The sequence below is a fragment of the Stegostoma tigrinum genome, chromosome 10 (assembly GCF_030684315.1).
Source record: "Stegostoma tigrinum isolate sSteTig4 chromosome 10, sSteTig4.hap1, whole genome shotgun sequence".
Lineage (NCBI taxonomy): Eukaryota > Metazoa > Chordata > Chondrichthyes > Orectolobiformes > Stegostomatidae > Stegostoma > Stegostoma tigrinum.
Genome location: NC_081363.1, coordinates 71,802,233 through 71,821,465, shown reverse-complemented (window position 1 = coordinate 71,821,465; position 19,233 = coordinate 71,802,233). Strand labels below are relative to the sequence as shown.

The following is a 19,233-nucleotide window of genomic DNA, read 5'->3' as shown; positions in this document are numbered from 1 at the left end:
GTTCTAAAACATCTGCGTTCAATTAAATTGAGGGCATGCACATTCAGCTTTTAAGTTGTTCTTCACTTTGCATAAAGGTTATGTGCGTCCCACCAAAAGAGAGGAAAAAAACAGCTGCACCAGGGGTAACTGGTTTTCAGAAGGTAACGTTTACAAGAAGTGCCAATTATCGATTTGCACCTGGAAATGGTCAGTGGATAGCACAATTCAAGCATGTTCACCTTCACATAAAAAAGACAAACAGCATAAACAAAGAACAAAAAGATGAAAAAGACAAATAAATTGAAATGAGCTGTGACTGCAGTATTTAAAATATATAAGATGTCTTTTTATTCCATTGATGTCTGCTGCACCAAAACAACACCACATTCAAAACGAAACAGAATCAATTTACAGCTTGTGTCTAAAACATTAAACAACTGCCTCTAAGGTCTACTGACAATTTTTCCAATGCTGTGTAATATTTAAGCTCACGTTACAATGGCATTTTAGACAAATAAATTGAGAGTTTTTTTATCATAGGTGAAACAGTACAAATGTGCAAGACGGAGTTAGAATTATGTGAATGTACTCAAATGTTTTGTGCTTGAGTTAGGGGACAGACAGCTGATTAAAGCCTAAGCTTGATTAAACATATTAATTAATTGAAGACCTATACCAGTTTCTACACATGTTGCCACTTATTACAGACTTTTAATTTTGCTGAAAGTTCATTTATGTCCTGAAATGAACTGGCATGGTGCTAATTCTGATACAGTATTCTGGAAGTGCCTTCTTGCTGAGCTAATAAGAGTGCATCTTAGTATAAACTGAACCTAGCCCATATTTTCAGGTGAGAACAAGTTGCATTTTATTGAAGTATTCACCTTACAGTGATTATTGCTATAAACGTGTTCCATAAATACATTTGGCTTAACTAAACAACTTTTCGACCTGATTCAAAGCTAGGGCCATAATAGATTGCAAGTTCATTCAAATACTGGTCTAAAAATGCTGATGAAGCTATTACTCAGTATGTTCGGTTGTAAAGTTCTACACCAAAGAGGTAAAAGGAGAAAAAAACGGTGCTTAAACCAGTGGAATTTTCCCATATTCTTTAACATTTAGCAACATGAACAGTTTGAAAGCTTTTTTTTGATAGCTGTTGTTTATGCGGTTAATTCCTAAATCATTTAGATCGTCACTGACCACAACTTTGGCTTCAAAGATGCACCCTAATTTGAGTAATTTCAAAGTTCAGACTAGATTTCAGCTTCAGAACACCAGAATGACAATCAAAATGGAAATCAAACTTCAGGCATCTGCAACAACAGGTAATACTCAAGGTATTTGATGTCGAACATGCTGAATATTTTGGCTTCTTTCCAAAGTTCCTGCTGGAGAAGCTTGATAGCACTATGCCTTTTCCTCTCTAGAAAATGGGTTCCATCTAGCTGAGATCAGTAGAATAAACCACTTCTCTTCAGCTTGCAATCATTTGGGCACTCACAATCTAGTTCTGAGTTAGAACAGCTCTGCAAAGCAAAGCTATGCACAATTTGGCACTGAACTGGTTTAATCATTCAGCGACTACTTATAAACTGGACTGTGGACTATGAGTTGTTCATTTAACAATGCACCATTGTCCTCTCACAGCTATTAAGGTACAAGTAAAGCCACTGTCATGGAATGAAAGCCCCTGTTTACTTCCAATATAATTTAAGAAATTAGTCAGCCATAGCCACACTTGGGGATAAAGACCAAATACAAAACTCTCCACAATTTGGCACAAAACTGACTTCCTTATTGAAAAGATAATAAAATGTGAGGCTGGATGAACACAGCAGGCCCAGCAGCATCTCAGGAGCATAAAAAAATCCTTATTGAAAAGCTGGCATGAGGGCGGCAAGTGTGCAAAGTTAAAACAAAATCACCCTGGTTTATTATAAGGTCCGCTTCTGAAGTTTGCTTAAGGCACATTCTTTGGGCAGTGTGAAGCAAAATTTAATTTTTGACAGTGACAAAGCTGACTTAAAAGTGCATGATACTGACAACACATGCTGGAGAGTGGAAAAGTGGATAAACATTTGATTCCCCAGTTCTGTAGTCCTTCATTTTGGCAGAATGTTTCAAACACCAAGAAAAAATCTATCAGCACCATTTCACAAGTGCCACCTATTAAAGCAAGATGACTCTAGTTTTTGTTTATTAGTTTTGCTTGATACTAACATAGCTAAATCAGGGAATTGGGTACTGAGAGGTCTGAAGCACCTTTTCACTTAGTTCTGTCATTCAAATACAAACTATCCCCAAAGCAACCCAGCGCACCACTTGGCACCTTTGCAAGTTACTTATAATAATTCTCAATTGTACCATCTTCCTGACAATTACTTCTAAAGGAAAGCAAGCGTGAAAATAGAGTCTGCTAACAATTTGCACATCCCTTAAACATTCTTGAGGAATGTGACAAAGTGTGAGATGAGCTAATTCTAGAATCCTGGACATTAGGCTAATGTTTACTCTATCACAGCAAAGGAGAGTGTCAAGCAGAAGCCCAAAAGAGCTCTGGTGAGATACTGTCAGATGTTTGAAAAACAATTGTTGAAAAATTAAATAAATTTAGCTGGTTCAAAGGCTCAAGCCAACTCTGCTAACATGTCTATACTCATGCATCTCTGAAGGTCAAAGTAGTCTGGCACAGATTCAGTCATTCCTCATTATATCAAACTGGCACTTTATAATTCTCTGCAATCATAAGCTTATTCTTTCATCACGCCTGACGTTGTCTTAATGATCACCTTGCCTTAGTGACCACCAGATGACAGTCCTAGTAATATAGTAATGATTCATATTAGAAGGACCAGCTGTTATATAGAATGCCTAAAGTTAGGGCAGAAGTCTTCTTTCAAGGCAGAACCAGTTGCTACATGTTCTAAAAAGTGAGATGTGAGAAAATATCTCAAAGAAAGCATTTAACCTATATTTTTAATGTAGAAAAGAAATGACCTTCATAAATCCCCTTTTGAGATTTGCACCTTTACAGGGATTATGCACAGATTTTGCTTACTCTGATATAGCACAGAATTTCAAACATTCTATCAAAAAAAAATTATAACATCAATCTAAAAAGCTTGTCTCATTTGTCCAATGTTGTTTTCGAATAAAACTGTCAAATGAAAAATCTCAACCAAACACAAAATAGAACAAAGAGAATGATTCAAATTAAAAAAAGCAAGCACCTTTTATGTGTACACTTTGACTTTTCCCCAACTTTCTTTCATGTGATATTTATAACTCAAGTGAAATATTTAAAGGGCTTCTTCAGTTAAGAGTCAAAAATGACTGGTTGGAAATGTTTAACATCTTGAAAACAAATAGTTGTGTCTTTTTATGTAATTAATAGAAATATGAATGTATATTTAATAGAAAGCCCTTTGTTTGCAAACAACAACTTAAAAAAACAAAGGCAGTGACTTTTCTGATGTGTGTGTGTGTGTGTGTGTGTGTGTGTGTGTGTGTGTGTGTGTGTGTGTGTGTGTGTGTGTACATATATATGTGTTGACATTGTACATGTTGGTGAAGACTTCCTAAAGGAACAGATTGATTTTGCTTAAAATAATCAACAGACTGAATTCTCCTGAACACATTTACAATGTCGCAATACACATTGGGCAAAATAATTCTTACAATGAAGGCAGTTTGACCAGATAAAGCTTCTACAAATCTAAAAAACCCTTAATTTGCTAAAATGTAATCTACGTCAGTACTACAAAACATGTGCCAAAATGTACAGAATATTGCCTCCAACTTGATGCATACAGTACAAACTTGGTATTTTTAACCATTTCAAAGCTGAACCACTTAACATTTATCAATTTTACATAGTTTCCTGCCCAAAAATGTTATAATTCATTTTTGCTTTGAAAAAAAATTGACCTCAGCTTAGAATTGTTAAATACGCTTTTTCAAAAATATTCTTTGGTAGTGGCAATTTAACCTAAACATTGTTGTTGGAGTCCCATTGTTCCATTATTGTTTTACAGAATGTGAAAAAGACTAGCCCAATACAAGAAATCACTAATGTGCTGGCTCAAGAACCAAAAATGTGGCTGGGTAATTTGCCATGATCTTAAAGCTCTATTAAATTTGGATTTACACATGTCGGCCATTAGCGAGGACTGTAAGAACTTATTTCAGAAAAGAAAAGAATGTCGCAGTTTCACCAAAATACAAGTTAAACTGTGGGTTATTTAAAAATTAATTCTCAGCTTTTTTTGTTTGGGATGACATGCAGAGTTTTGGTAAATTAAGAAAAAATGCTTTCTCATCTCTTCCTAAAAAGATGAAATATATATTTACATTTGGAGAAATTGCTCTTCCCCCATTCCCCAAACTCTGGTGCAGTTTGACCACTGCCACCATTTTGTAATGTAGGCACTAAACATCTTTTTTTCCTTTTTTTCTTTTAACACTGGTCATTTCTTTTTTGCAAAAAGACTAAATCTTTTTTCCTTGTCCTTTTTGCCAGGACTGGTTTCTGGAGCAATCACAGATGGGAGAGGTAGGGTATGTGCCTTGATTTCACCGTGTCTTGTACTCTGTGGTTTGTCCTGTTCTGCTATTGCTGCGTTGAGATTGTGGATCCAGTTGTGCAACTCCTCCTACAGCAGGAAAAGAAAAGTTCATCAATACAGAACAACCAGACTGTCCACACCAAGAAAGATGACAAAGGATTTGGTTTCATCTGTACCACTATGTCTTCAACTACAATAACTCGCCGTGAACTCAGCCAAAGCACGTCCTTCATGCTGAGGTTGTGACCCCAAAGACAGAAAACTGACTATGCATCTCACACCAAAAAAAATTCCTTTGATTTGAGGTAATTTGCAAAATACATGGCACAAAGTGTCTTAATTCAAATTTGACACATTGCACAGTAGAGTCACAGAACTGTTAGAGCATGGATGGAAGAACCCTTTTGTGTCTGTGCTAGCTCTCCAATTGAGAAAATTACCTAGCTCCATTCCCTTCCTTTCTCCTCTTAAATTCTACAAATTCTTCCTCTTCAAGATACGCCTGACTTCCTCCTGAATGCCTCAATTGATGCTGCCTCCACCACACCTCTATGCTGGTGCATTCCAGGTCCTAACCACTCACTGTGTAAAAACGTTATTCCTCATGTCATCTTCACTTCTTTTGCTAGTTACTTTAAACTTGTGCTCTCTTGTTTGATCCTCCTTAATTTGCAACTGTTTCTCCCAAGCCACAACACATAAGATTGGCATGGCCCGGAGAACTGAGACACAGGTTCGATCGTGAATATTCGTAGTTATTTGTCTCAGTTTGCCTCAATTGCTTTCCCACCAGATTCCCACTGGGGTCCATGTAGGAATGGAAAACCTATATCAAGGCAAAGCCAGGGAAAGATTGGGATTACATTGAGATCTCAACCAGATATCATTTTCTGGGAATCTGGGAAGAGTTATCCTTGTTTTCTTCCCTAACGTTGAGCAAGTATCCATAATATTGTGTAAACGTCATAAATAACATCTGAAATCAGGCATTTTCCTTAGCATGGGAGCTTAGTAACACTAGTATGCCATTTAACTATTCAAGCCTTTTCCACCTTTCAATAAGATCATGCCTGATATGCAGCCCTACTCTCATGGCATGATCTTATTGAAAGGTGGAAAAGGCTTGAATAGTTAAATGGCATACTTGTGTTACTAAGCTCCCATGCTAAGGAAAATGCCTGATTTCAGATGTTATTTATGACGTTTACACAATATTATGGATACTTGCTCAACGTTAGGGAAGAAAACAAGGATAACTCTTCCCATATCCTTTGATGCTTTTGGCTGATGAAAATCTGTCAATCTTGTGTTTATAATATGTCATCAAATGTTGCTTGCAAAAGAGAACTCCAAACCTTTAGCACCTATCGTCTTTGGCAGTGTAATTTAATTTCTGAAAGATCTGGCATGAGTTTTTTTTTTAGGCGATGCCTCCTTGTGCCAAGCACCCTAACCACGGAAACAATTTCTCGCTATTTACATTATTACTTCCACTTCATGTCTTGAAAGTGTTGATCAATTCACTACTTTATCTTTGACATTCGAGGGAAATTAAATCTTAAAGAGTCCTGATGAAGGGTCCAGGCCTGAAATGTCGACTCTCCTGCTCCTCCGATGCTGCCCGATGTGTTGTGTTCCTCAAGCCCCACATTGTATCAACTCTGACTCCAGCATCTGCAGTTCTAGCTATCTCTGAAATTAAAGCTTATTTGTTTAATATTATAATTACCTGGACAAAGTTATAAAGAAAATATCTTAATGTTGCTAGTAAGTCTCAGTCCCATTATTAACTAGATATTTATCCCGTAGTTATTTTGCTTACATTCTTGGGCAGCCAATGGCACCTTTTAACACTATAGGCTGAATTTTCTTAGCCGCTGGCCGATAATCAAATATCATCTATGTCTGTTGCGACTGTTGAATGATCACATTATTGAGGAGCTGCTTTATTTCTGATATTGTTCATGTAGACTCATTTGAACCATCCCCAACGGGTCCAGACTCAGAGTTATGGCCATCTCTGTGAGTGCTGCACTAACAGGTGCGACACAAATCATCTGGAAACCCAGGAGCAAAGTCAACGTCCATTAGGAGTGGAGTTGCCTCCTAATGTGGAGTTTCCAGTCACTGGTGCCCTCATGACGTGGCAAAGTAGCCACAGATGAGAGATGGGCAGTGGTGCTCTACACAGTTTAGAGATGGTGGTCAAAATGCCATGCCATGATGCCCAGTGTATCTGCAATGCAACACCTTCTTCCACTGGGGCCAACAAAGACCCATATGATAACTCCTCCATATCAGACCTCCATGCAGGTTTGAGTTTGTATTTGATTTATTTTTGCCACATGTACCAAGATACAGTGAAAAGTGTTGTTTCGCATGCTGTATAGGCTGATCATATAATAAAGTGCATTGAGGTAGCAAAACAGAGTGCAAAATACAGTGTAACAGCCACAGAGAAGATGCAGAGAGATCAACATTACTGCTTGAGAGTTCTGTTCAAAAGTCTGATAACTGCAGGGAAGAAGAGGAATTCCTAGCTCATAGATTCATGCAATCCCTATAAGTTGGAAGCAGGCCATTCAGCCCGTATGGACCCTTCAAAGAGCATTTCGCCCAGATGCACCACCCTGCCCTATCCCTGTGGCCCTGCATTTCCCACCTAACATACACATCCCTGGACACTACGGACAATTTAGTATTGCCAATCCACCTAACCTGCACATCTTCAGACTGTGGGAGAAAATCGGAGCATCCGGAAGAAACCTACACAGACATGGACAGCATGTCCAAACTACACACAGACAGTTACCCAAGAGTGGAATCGAACTTGGGTCCCTGGCGCTGTGAGACAGCAGTGCTGATCACTGAGCTACCATGGCACCCCAGCTAGCAGCAGTTGACCTGGTGCTGAGTTGGTTTTAAGCATGGAGCTAGTGCACGGAATCCTAGAAGGTCTTGGCCATGATGGCTATTTCTATCATTCCTGAGTGTAAGATAGCATGACAGCAGCACCACAGAGGTGTGGTGGGTACATACTGAGTGTAAAATTGCCTGAGATAATGCAATAGAGTGCAAACATTTTCCATTAAACTACTTGAACCAATTCTTTGGATAATTCAGCTGCATGAGTTAAACTAATATCTAGCACACCATTGAAGTTTGAGCACTGATTCTTCGATACTCCTCTCGTTTATCAATGAGAAAGAATGGCCTGGGAACACAAAAATTAAAATTAACCGACCTTGTTCTTTTTGAAAATAGGAACCAACAAAATATTTCATAGACTGTTAGGTCTGCAGTGACGGAGTACCGATCCAGTGTGATCCAGTCATCACACTCAGTCATACAGAACCAATTGATGGGGGATGTCCCCTGGTGTCTTTTTGAGACAGACCTGGAAAACCTCTGAGATTACATCAAAAATTTTAACTGGCAAGTATAAAGTACAGGCAGACTAATTGCTCATTCATTTCGGAATTTAGTTCAGAGCAAATTGGCTAAATGCACCAACACATTCCAAACCTATAACTTCTATTGACTAGATGGACAAAGACAGTAAGTGCAACATGCCCTATTCCTACCCGACCAAGCCATACACTATACTGACTGTGACATATTTACCTATCCTTCATTTACACCGTATCAACATGGTGGAACTCCTTACTTACTAGCACGTTATGAGTACCTACACCTCGTAGTGGTTCAAGAAAATGGTTCACCAGGGCCTTCTCAAGAGCAACTATAGATAGTCCCACAATGCAGGTCTGACCAATGATGCGCACATGCCACGAACAAATAAAAAGCACAAATGGATATTAATTAACAAGAGTCATTTACTATGCAACTTCTTGTGAACCTATACATACATTTCTAAGATATCAGCTTACTAGAATGCAAATGTTTCTTCAGTGGCAATGGTTCATACTGGGAATTCAATTTGAAGAAGTGATGGTAAGCTGTATATGCGCATAATGACAAAACACCTTGTTGGACACAACTAGAAATGATTCTGTACAAAATAACTTAAAGGAATTAAATGAGAACTGAAACTCTTGCAGGCAATAATAATGAAGGGAAACCACACACATTTGCTTACTATACCTATCTGAAATTACATCAATTACTGACTGATAACAATTAGTGTTGCATTTCAGATGTAAAATGAGACTCAGAAAATTCCAAACGTGCAGTATAACACAAATTGGTTATTTTCCATACAAACAAAGGAAAACTATGTTACGTGTCAACATTCCATTCCAAATTTCTATGTTAACAATGTTCATAGAATTTTTTTCCCAATGTGTCTCTCTTCTCACCATTGTTGACATCTTTTGTTATTTTTATAATGCATTTTAATTGAGCAAGGACGTAAGACCATTCAATCCTTTGAGCCTGCTTCACCATGAAATACAATTTGTTTTTAGTTCATTTATGAGATGTTCATTAACGAAGCCAACATTATAGTCCATCCCTAGTTGCTAATCTTCTACCACACCACATCTTCACCCACTATCCTTGCATCTACCATTCCCCCAGTATCCAAAAACAGTCACAGTTTTGAGTGTACTCAATGAATGGGCAAACATAGTTCTCTGGGGTGGAGAATTCTGAAGATACACAATCATTTGAATGGAGAAATTTCTCCTTTGATCCTGCCTGTCTTCTCAGACTGTGGCCCCACCAGCAGGGGTAATATCCTTCTTGTATCTATTAATTAAGCCCATTAAGAATTAATCCCTTCAAAAATCTACTGAATTCTATGGAATATAGACCTAGTATACTCAAACTGTTCTTTTTGCATAACACCTCCTGGGTTGCACAGATTATTTATTAAATAAGTTTTGTGTGCTTTGAACCTGAATTGTAGGAATTGGTTTAATAAATGAGCTTGAAAATATATAAAATTACCCTGACTGTGTACATTAGACTTAGTCATTAATTAAAATTCACAGTGATTTATTTTGGTCTGCCTGTTACAAAAGGGATATTAGTTTTGAATAGAATATATGAGTGTTCAGTATGACTTACCTCATCCTTACCATGGAACAGATATTCAGAGCCGTTGTTCAATCTGAAATGGAACGTCAAATGGAACACATTTAGATTGAGAGCTCCCACACGTGATTGCATCATCATTTAACAACACGACTGGATACTCTACAATCAGACCTCTAGCTCCTACAGATAACTAAGGGGTTACCAGTAGTAACGCAGTCTGGGGGCAAATAATTCTCATTAATTGCTCAGTTGCAGTTTACCCCTGTCTTCTGAATTCCCCAACTGCTTTAAAGCTTTGAAAATGCATTCTATGAAAGTACTATTCTATTTATAAAAGCATTATGGATTACTGGCAACAGTTTTGTTCTCCTGGAAAATATTAGTCATCTCAGGAGAAAAAGGAATGACAGCCAAATAAACAAACCAAAATATTTCTTCCTGCAATATTCCACAGATAGCTGGATACAAAATGGCTGACACCCTGAAGCTGGCATTATTTGCCTGGCGACTTCAGGAGTTCCAAGTTATAATAACGAGGCATCAGAACTATAGAATAGTGGATTATTAGGTGTGCGCAATTCCCTGTCAGTCTTCTGCTGAAATGATTCAGAAATCTGCCAGAAATACATTGATTTGACCCACAGAGCAATTTAGGAAATCAATAAGGCCTGAAAAGTAATTAAGTGAAACAAAATGTGATCTGGGTTGTTGCAATCCCAGCACTACTCAAAATGGAAACTGACTAAAATGAGAACTCCTGCCAACAGCACGATGTTGCTGAAGCTATTGCTCAGCACCAGAAATAAATTCTTGTTGCCAGACACCTCTCACTTCTTTGGATATATTTTCTCTAATTATTAAAGCGTTGTTGATGTATTGCCCTTTTCTGACCTTGTTTCCAGGCTGCAGTTTTATGTCAATAGAATATCATGACATAGCTGAGAGAAGTTTTAGCTATCCCCCCCACACCATGTTAGCAACATTAAATCTCCAGGTTGCCATTGGATGTACTCACCGCAGCTTAAATACATGCTTTTTCTTCTTATAATCAGCAGCCACTTCACACAAAGCACCTTTCAGATTCAGGGGGTCTTCACCATGGTATGTTACTCCTGCACTACAATTCTTTGTATCCTTATAGAAGTAAAGCTCGCTACTCTTCAGGGCACAATATAAGGTAGCCCAAGACCTAAGTGTGAAGGCAGCACATATTTGTACACAGAGGCATAAACTTTCAAATTCATGGACTTCCTTAGCACTGTAGGACAACAACTTGCAACGATATGTGAAGTAACGTAAAAAATATCCCAGGCTGTTTCCCAGGCACATTGAAAGCTGATACTAAATCAGAATGGGTTAGAATTAAAAAGTGAGCGAATACTTGATCAAAAAGGTAGGTTTGGGGAGATTTTAAGGGTAGGAAATGTCATGGAGTAATTTGCTGTAGATGAGAAGGATCTTGAATCAAATGCATTGGAAAATTATATTAACAGGTCAGTCAGGTTTAGTTTGCCAAAAGATGGGGCACAGATCTGGATTTATCGCAGTTTATGGAGGGTGAAGAAAGAGGGGCCAGCAGGATGCCTTGGGTAGCTTAATTCGCAGCCAACAGAAGCACAACCGGATGTTTCAGTATCAGAAGGTGGAAGTAAGTAGGGAAAACATACAGGCTGTAGTTTAGCTCAGGTTCAGATAAAACCCAAAGGTGATGATTGTCTTGTTTAATGTCAGAAAAAAGGCAGTCTTCAGGTGTAATCAGAAAAAGGGAATAATGTTTGTTGGGTGAATTGAAATAAAAAAAACCTTTATCTTTCTAATGTTAAGCAAGATGAAGTGTATCCAAAGTAATTAGACAGCATGGAGATCAAGAGAAACAGTGAAAAGGTAGCGCAGTGCTATCTGCAGGGAACTGATTAACTCAGTCAATAGGGAAACATTTATGTAACTTTAAAAAGAAAACAGGATGTTTTTGTGATTACAGTGAAATTTACTTTGAGAATGTTGCATTTTTTCCATTTCTGAGGTTCCAGTCATGAGTCTCTGCTCTCCTGGGACAAATGCAGTACAAAGTCCTTTTAGTGCTGTCTGTTCAAAGAGGAAAGATTTCCTCAAAGCACCATGAATTAGTTAATCTCTTTGTAAAAAAAAACACATGATTTGTATGATATGATTGACATATCGCACAGAAAGAAGAAATCTTTCCCAAAATTGTTCAAACTAAACCATCAGTGCATTCATCAAATCAGCCATGACAGTAGCTTGAGGTATTCATGCTGTCAATCTTGCTATGCTGTGGACAGTATTAATTTGCACTGCATCAGAAAGAAATGGAGGAAATGCAGCAACTCAGTTGAGCGCATTAAATTCCCACACACAATGTGTGGTAACATCTAGATAATGAGCATTTCTGATATCGATTGAGAGTTAAATACGGGCCAGAATGGATGGATAACCACCATCCACTTCTTTGAGATAGCACAATGGGATTTTTAAGACTACCTGAGAGAGAAGTGGGGTGTCAGGTTAACACCTCATCTGAAAGACGGTGAACGTCATAGAGGAGCACCCCTATAGTAATGTGTAGGGCCTCGCCTTTTGTGTTCATTATCTGAAGGAGATCTTAGAGGCAAGACTGCTGTAAACAGAGCCAAGGCTGAAAATGTTATTCACATTCAGATTCCACAAGTTGAAAAACATTTCAGAGCCTTAGAAATTCACCTGTTTGATGCTTTCCTATTAGGTCCTTCTAGTTCATGTTTACGTGCAAGGTATCCCTCCCATTGGGCAGGTTGTTCTTTTGGAGTCAAGATGGGAAGTGTGGATGCAACTCTGGGCTTCTCTAGTTCAAGCTCTGACAATATCAAGGGCGGAGGTTTGGAAGCTCTCTCGCGAAGCTTCTCTTCAACCTCCGATTTCTCTTCACTTTCCAGTGTCTTTTCTTCCGGGCTGTCAGTACCATTTACCAAGGCAGACAAATCTTCCGAAGTGGTTATCTGGGGGCAGTTGGAGATAACGTGAGACAATAAATTCATGAGCATTAAAAAAATCTTGGATTGTGTTAGTTTTCAGAGCCATGTACTGTAACTGTGAATGACATTCATCCTTTTGGTTTGATTGAAGACAACAAAGGGCCTACATCATTAGTTATCCCATGAAGGAAAAGCCAATACATTTTCAATACACAGTTAACATGCAGCATGGCTAAGTTATATCTAAAGTGAAGGGTACTATAAATGATGTCAGACAATGTTGGAAATGTTTTGTTACTTTAAAGGTACTACAGAAATATAAGCTGTTGTTGTAGGCTTCCACTGCTTTCAATCTTTCCTGGTTCATATACCTCTCTCTGTTGCTAAGACAGCTACCTGTTCTCTTATTACTCTTGACAGGAGCACATTGGAATATAAAAGCTTCCACATAACAACACTTAATTATGGCTTTAAGTGTGGCAGCTTGGAAACAGGGCTTGTCTTTATTTGGTTTCTTACTGTAGCAACACAACAGAATCAAGAAATCCTTGGGTACAATTACTTCCTGTCGGGTGCTGGTAAGAACAGCAAATAATCAGGCCCTGGAGAGGTGCTTAGCCTCTTCTTGGCACCTCCGACATTAGGGCTGGATGAGAATGCCCATTGAAGACCTCTTCACTCACATTAATTAAAACCCTCACGTGATTAACTAGCTACATGCCCAGTTTCCTGCCATCCGACGGCAAGAAAAGTGCCTGATTTCTTGACTAGTAAAGCATGGTGATGACCTGCTGAGTTGTCCCTTGGGGATGAAGAGGAGGGGTGATTGCAATTGCCCCAGTTGAAGGCACAGATGGGGGAGTAAGGGATGGCTGCTCAAGGTACCCTCTACCCGTGCCTGCGATCCCCCAAATCCTCCCTCCCCACAATCCCCACCCTGCCAGACCCAAGTGAAGATGATCTGTCTCCTTGCTGATGGATCTCCTAATGCCTGGCCTTCCAGTAATGAACACAGAAACTGATGGGCAACCATTTCTAGAGTTTATGGGGGCAGCGAACGTAAATGAACCTCACTGCCAACACTGGTGAACAGTTAAAGTCGGAGTTTAATCCAGCAAGCGTTCTCACTGAAAGTGCATGGTACCTCACTTAGCCATCGAGAGAGGATCTGGAACTTAGTTTCTTCTGGTGATGTAAAATAATGTCTTTTATCAGACAGGCATGTGTCATACCACACACGATATTGTTAGTTTCATCATTAGTGTTACACTGCAGCTTGTATGATCATGTCTGTTAATACTGTCAACAGCCAATCATTGAATAAATTCCCCGCTGTGTCTGCAAAGGAACTTAAAATATTAATAAGCCAGCACCCATTCTAAAATAATGAAACGTCACACAAACATAGATATGGTTTGTTTATTGGTGTCATTAACAATAATCTATAGGCTGCATATTAGTTATGTTTACCTATTGTGAAGACCATGAATACTTCAGTTAATGGAAAGGATGGCACTACAGATTCTTTCACTCCAGCAAGTATCAGCGTGAGGTTTGGGTAAGTGGGTTAAATGTGCAGTGTCAGCAAAGATGCTGACCGAGTGGCAGTTTATGAGTCTTTTACAGATTGTATGATAAAGTTTAATTGCCTCATTAAAGCTCGAAGTGCTGAGGGCCTCACTGAAAGATGCATGTTCTGTAAATAATGCCATAGTGTGTATCTATAAATACTATGCATTACCAGACAGAGAAGTCGTGCGTATGTTTATGTGATCGTCGGGCTGAAGATAGGAGCAGCCTCAGAGGTCAAACCTGTTAACTAGCCCACCAGATATTGTTGGATACAGTTTCATCTCTTCAAACAAAAATAATTAATTTAGTTACTCATCCTCCTGCTGTGGTTGGGGTGTTTGCAGATAGAAAGCACCACAGATAAGTGATTTGCTCCTGTTAAATTATGTTAAATAATGAGAATCGGAATCACGCATCATATGTTCTTCTTTGGGTTTCAAGAGGTTTAAAGCCCATTTTTGAGTGGGGGGGTGGGCTGGGATGGAATGGATGTAGTTTAGGACCCCTTCGTTCCACTTTCATTATGGCAGGTTGCACACGAATGTGGGGCCCTATCTCCTCATTTAACTCATCGTAGCCTCAGTGCAAGTGCGGTCTGCCTGGAAACTCGGCAGGAAGCCATGCACTGTGCAATGGCAGCAAGTGATGGAGCCAGGCCTGCTCCTCTTAAAGGCAGCCTGTCCTTCTTAAAGTGGGACTGCACCTTTTATTGTCACCTTCTTATGAAAGGAAGCTGGCCACCTGTACTTTCACTAGACACACACAGGAGCTTCACAAGTGCTGCACTCAGGACAACATACACTCCCTAGGTACGTGAGCGTGGAAATGGTTGCCTAGCTGGTAAAAGCAGTCGAGATAGAGGCTGAATTTCCACAGGAGTCTTTCAAGGACCATCCAGTGAAGAAAATGGCAACAGGTAGCTGGGGAGGTCAGTACAAGGAGTCTGTCCCCAAGGTCCTGCCAGCAGTGCCACAATAAGTGACATGATCTCGTTCAAAATCCCACTCTGTTCACTGCACCATAGCCCACAATTAGCCATCAGCATTCCCTGACCCTAACACCCGATACTTCTCTTCACCCTCAAAATCCACTCCCACTGACTGCACCCAGCTTCAGCAGCAGCAACAGATATATCACATTAATACCGCGTCTCACCATCACACACATTTTGCATCTGAGTGAGGTCACAAATAATAGGAGAACAAGAATCTCCAGCATCTACAGATGAGATTGTTGGCAACACCATAGCATGGGTGTAGCAAGGACTATATCGTCAGTGTCCTTGAGACGCTGGTATTACCTATCTTCCAACTTCCAGAAAACCCCCATCTGGCTATCACCCCTAACATGCAGCCAGCAAATAATATCTCCATGGACTCCTTACTTTCTCCCACTTGCCCCTTTTGTTGCCCCAATCTTCCCCTGTTTGACCAGATGCCAGGGATACCTCCTGCTGAGTGAGTGCTTACCCAGGAGGCAGCGAGGGAGCAAACCCAGGCCGAGGAAGCATTGTCACTGGATCTGATAGTCGCAGTTACCAGATAATGGCACTGCAGATAATGGTCCGAATCAGCAGATAATGAGTCAGTGGGTACTGGTGGGCTGAGGTCAGGGCATTGGGAAGACAGTTCATGTTCCACTCCCTGAAGGATAAGATTGCGTGTGCCTTCTACTTCAGAGATATTTGAGGAGGCTGTATATGGGAGAAGTTGTAGCTTTAGAACGCAATGTTATTCGTTAGCCAGCCAACCCGCCTTGTATCCATACTGAGAAGCATGTAGGAACCCAGCTCCAAATTGGCAGAGGGAATCATGCCAGGATTCCCCTCTCCTTGGCTTAGCCATCATGCTTTATATCTACATACAGTGTAACTACAGACTTTATTTGTTGTGGCATGTGTGTGGACATCGCTCGGAGGATGCCAAATGCAGCATTGCATCACAACACTGCCGTAAGCACTGCGCAGTGCATCTACGGGCTTCTTAATCGCTGAGCTAAGTGCAGATCACCTCATCTGCAAGTCAGGTGTCTCTTGTGGTGGGTGGGTCCCTTGTGAACCTGTCTGTATGGGCCATGCTGGATATCCAGTGAAAACACTGAGTGAGCCCGTCTGGTCTAGCTTTGTAAATCGTACGTTTAAATCAGTCAATACATTTGACATCACATTCTGGCCAGCTGGAAATGATCTGACACAAGTGCACCCACTCAGGTTCCCTTCCTAATATGGGACATGCCACCGACTGCACAGAAAACAGAAAATAGCTGTGTACACTCCACACTGCACTCAGTGGGTCTCCAACTCCCCCAAGACTAGCTCCGATGGTGTTACAGTTCAGAATTCCACATTGCTTTATTTTTCCTTTAATCTTGCAATTGTTCCTAACATCAATGCATGAAATGTATGCTACAAAGCAGTTCATTCTGACACTATATAGGGAAATTTATAAATCTAAGTGAATCAGATCAGATTTAAATCTCCAGTGATGTCACGTCTACAGTTACAATGAGCAGCAATTTGTTGACAACACGGCAGAGTATTATTTCAATGGCGGTATGTTGGGAAATGTCGCTAAATAAAGGGACCTGGGCGTCCCCGTGCACCTGGCACTGAGAGGAAACATGTAGGTGTAGGAAGCACTGAGGAACGAAAATGGCATGTTGGTCTTCATTGTAAAAGGGAACAAGAATTTTACTGCAGCTACACGAAGCTTTGGTGAGACCACACCTAAGCGTTGCGTGCAGTTCGACCTCCTTACTTTAGGTCAGATGTACTTACCATCGAGTCACTGCAGTGAAGATTCACCAGGCTGGTTCCTGGTTGGCAGATTAGTTATAGGAGGAGAGATTGGGTCAACTGGGCCTGTATTTACTGGATAACAAGGTGTGGAGCTGGATGAACACAGCAGGCCAAGCAGCATCTTAGGAGCAGGAAAGCTGACGTTTCGGGCATAGACCCTTCATCGGAAATGGGGGAGGGGAAGGGGGTTCTGAAATAAATAGGGAGACGGGGGAGGCGGATCGAAGATGGATAGAGGAGAAGGTAGGCAGATAGGAGACAGACAAGTCAAAGAGGTGGGGATGGAGCCAGTAAAGGTGATAGTAGGTGGGGATGTAGGGTGGAGATAGGTCAGTCCAGGGAGGACGGACAGGTCAAGGGGGTGGGATGAGGTTAGTGGGTAGGAGATGGGGGTGGGACTTGAGGTGGGAGGAGGGGATAGGTGGGAGGAAGGACAGGTTCGGGAGGCGGGGACGAGCTGGGCTGGTTTTGGGATGCAGTAGGGGAGGGGAGATTTTGAAGCTTGTGAAATCCACATTGATACCATTGGGTGCAGGGTTCCCAAAAGGAAAATGATTTGCTGTTCCTTCAACCTTCTGGTGGCATCATTGTGGCACTGCAGGAGGCCCAGGATGGACATGTCATCTGAGGAATGGGAGGGAAAGTTGAAATGGTTCACGACTGGGAGGTGCAATTGTTTATTGACAACCAAGCTTAGAAGAACAGGAGGGATCACATTGAAATTGAAGCAAATTCTAACAGGGCTGAGCAGACTGGATTTGAGGAAGATTACCTCTGGCTGAGGAGGCCAGAGCATAGGATCCATGTTTAACCATTTTGGACTGAGACAAGTAGAAATTTCTTCAATCATGGGGTGGTAGACCTGTCAGATTGCAGGCAAAGTCACTGAATATGCCTCATCCTGGGAGCAGATGCGGCGGAGGTGGAGGAATTGGGAATAGGGGATGGAATTTTTGCAGGAGGGTGGGTGGGACGAGGTGTATTCTAGGTAGCTGTGGGAGTCGGTGGGCTTGAAATGGACATCAGTTTCTCTAGCCGGTTACCTGAGATGGAGACTGAGAGGTCCAGGAAAGAGAGGGATGTGTTGGAGATGGTCCAGGTGAACTTGAGGTTGGGGTGGAAGGTGTTGGTGAAGTGGATGAACTGTTCGAGCTCCTCTAGGGAGCAAGAGACGGTGCCGATACAGTCATCAATGTAATGGAGGAAGAGGTGGGGTTTGGGGCCTGTGTAGATGCAGAAGAGGGACTGTTTCACATAACCTACAAAGAGGCTGGCATAGCTTGGGCCCATGCGGGTACCCATGGCCACCCCCTTTGTCTGTAGGAAGTGGGAGGAATCGAAAGAGAAGTTATTGAGGGTGAGGACGAGTTCGGCTAGACGGATGAGGGTGTCGGTGGCGGGGGACTGGTCGGGCCTGCGGGTCAGGAAGAAGCGGAAGACCTTGAGGCCATCTGCATGAGGAATACAGGTGTATAGGGACTGGACGTCTATGGTGAAAATGAGGTGTTGGGGGCCAGGGAATTGGAAGTTCTGGAGGAGGTGGAGGGTGTGGGTGGTGACACGGACGTAGGTAGGGAATCTAAATGCTAACGTTTTGAAGGAATTTGCAAGTGTAAAGGCATCCAAGAGTGTATATTTACAAACCATTCAATGTGACAGTACAGACTGGTGAAATTGGTTCAGAAAGTGCATGGGAATACAAAAACAAAAAAAAAATCACAGAAAACACGACTAATCTCTGTTTCGGTCTTAGGTGGCATATCATACGGAATTCTGAGCAATACATTTTAGGCTGGATGTCAAGGTCCTGGAGAGGTATAAAGAAGATTTATTAGGATGATTCCAGGGACAGTGAAGTTCAGTTAGTCAAACAGGGCTAGATAGGGTAGATACAGGGAAAATGTTCCCAATGTAAGGACAGTGCAGAACCAGGGGTCACAGTCTAAGGATAAGGGATAAACTACTTAGACTGAGATGGGGAGAAATTACTTTACCCAGAGAGTGGTAAACCTGTGGAAAGCATTACCATTGAAAATAGTTGATGCCAAAATAATGATTCCAAGAAGGAGTTGAATGCAGCATTTAGGGCTAAAAGGATCAAAAGATTGGGGGGAGGGTGCGGTTGGGGGAAGCAGGAACAGGCTATTCAGCCGGATGATCATCCATTACCACAATGAATGGCAAAGAAGGCTTAAAGGCCGAATGGTCTATGAGAGGTTATGGAAGCTAGGATTGTTCTCCCTGAGGTATATAATGTCAACGGAAGACCTAATAAAAGGTCTTAAAATGATGCATGATTGTCAGAAAGCAAAGAGGGTGACTCTATTATCTTGGGCTGAAG

General features: G+C 41.0%; 1 protein-coding gene across 4 annotated transcripts in view; it reads right to left on the bottom strand.

Annotated features, from left to right (window-relative positions):
- Positions 1-306: 306 nt before the first annotated feature.
- LOC125455723 (spectrin beta chain, non-erythrocytic 1-like) overlaps positions 307-19,233 on the bottom strand; it is a 247,207-nt gene continuing 228,280 nt past the window's right edge. For all 4 annotated transcript variants that reach the window (XM_059649255.1, XM_048538084.2, XM_059649257.1 and 1 more), the window contains 4 exons: positions 12,273-12,547; positions 10,570-10,743; positions 9,585-9,627; positions 307-4,640 (listed from right to left, as the gene is read on the bottom strand). In XM_059649255.1, the coding sequence (XP_059505238.1) occupies positions 4,455-4,640; positions 9,585-9,627; positions 10,570-10,743; positions 12,273-12,547 (678 nt within the window). In that variant the 3' untranslated portion in view covers positions 307-4,454. The remainder of the gene's footprint in view (positions 4,641-9,584; positions 9,628-10,569; positions 10,744-12,272; positions 12,548-19,233) is intronic.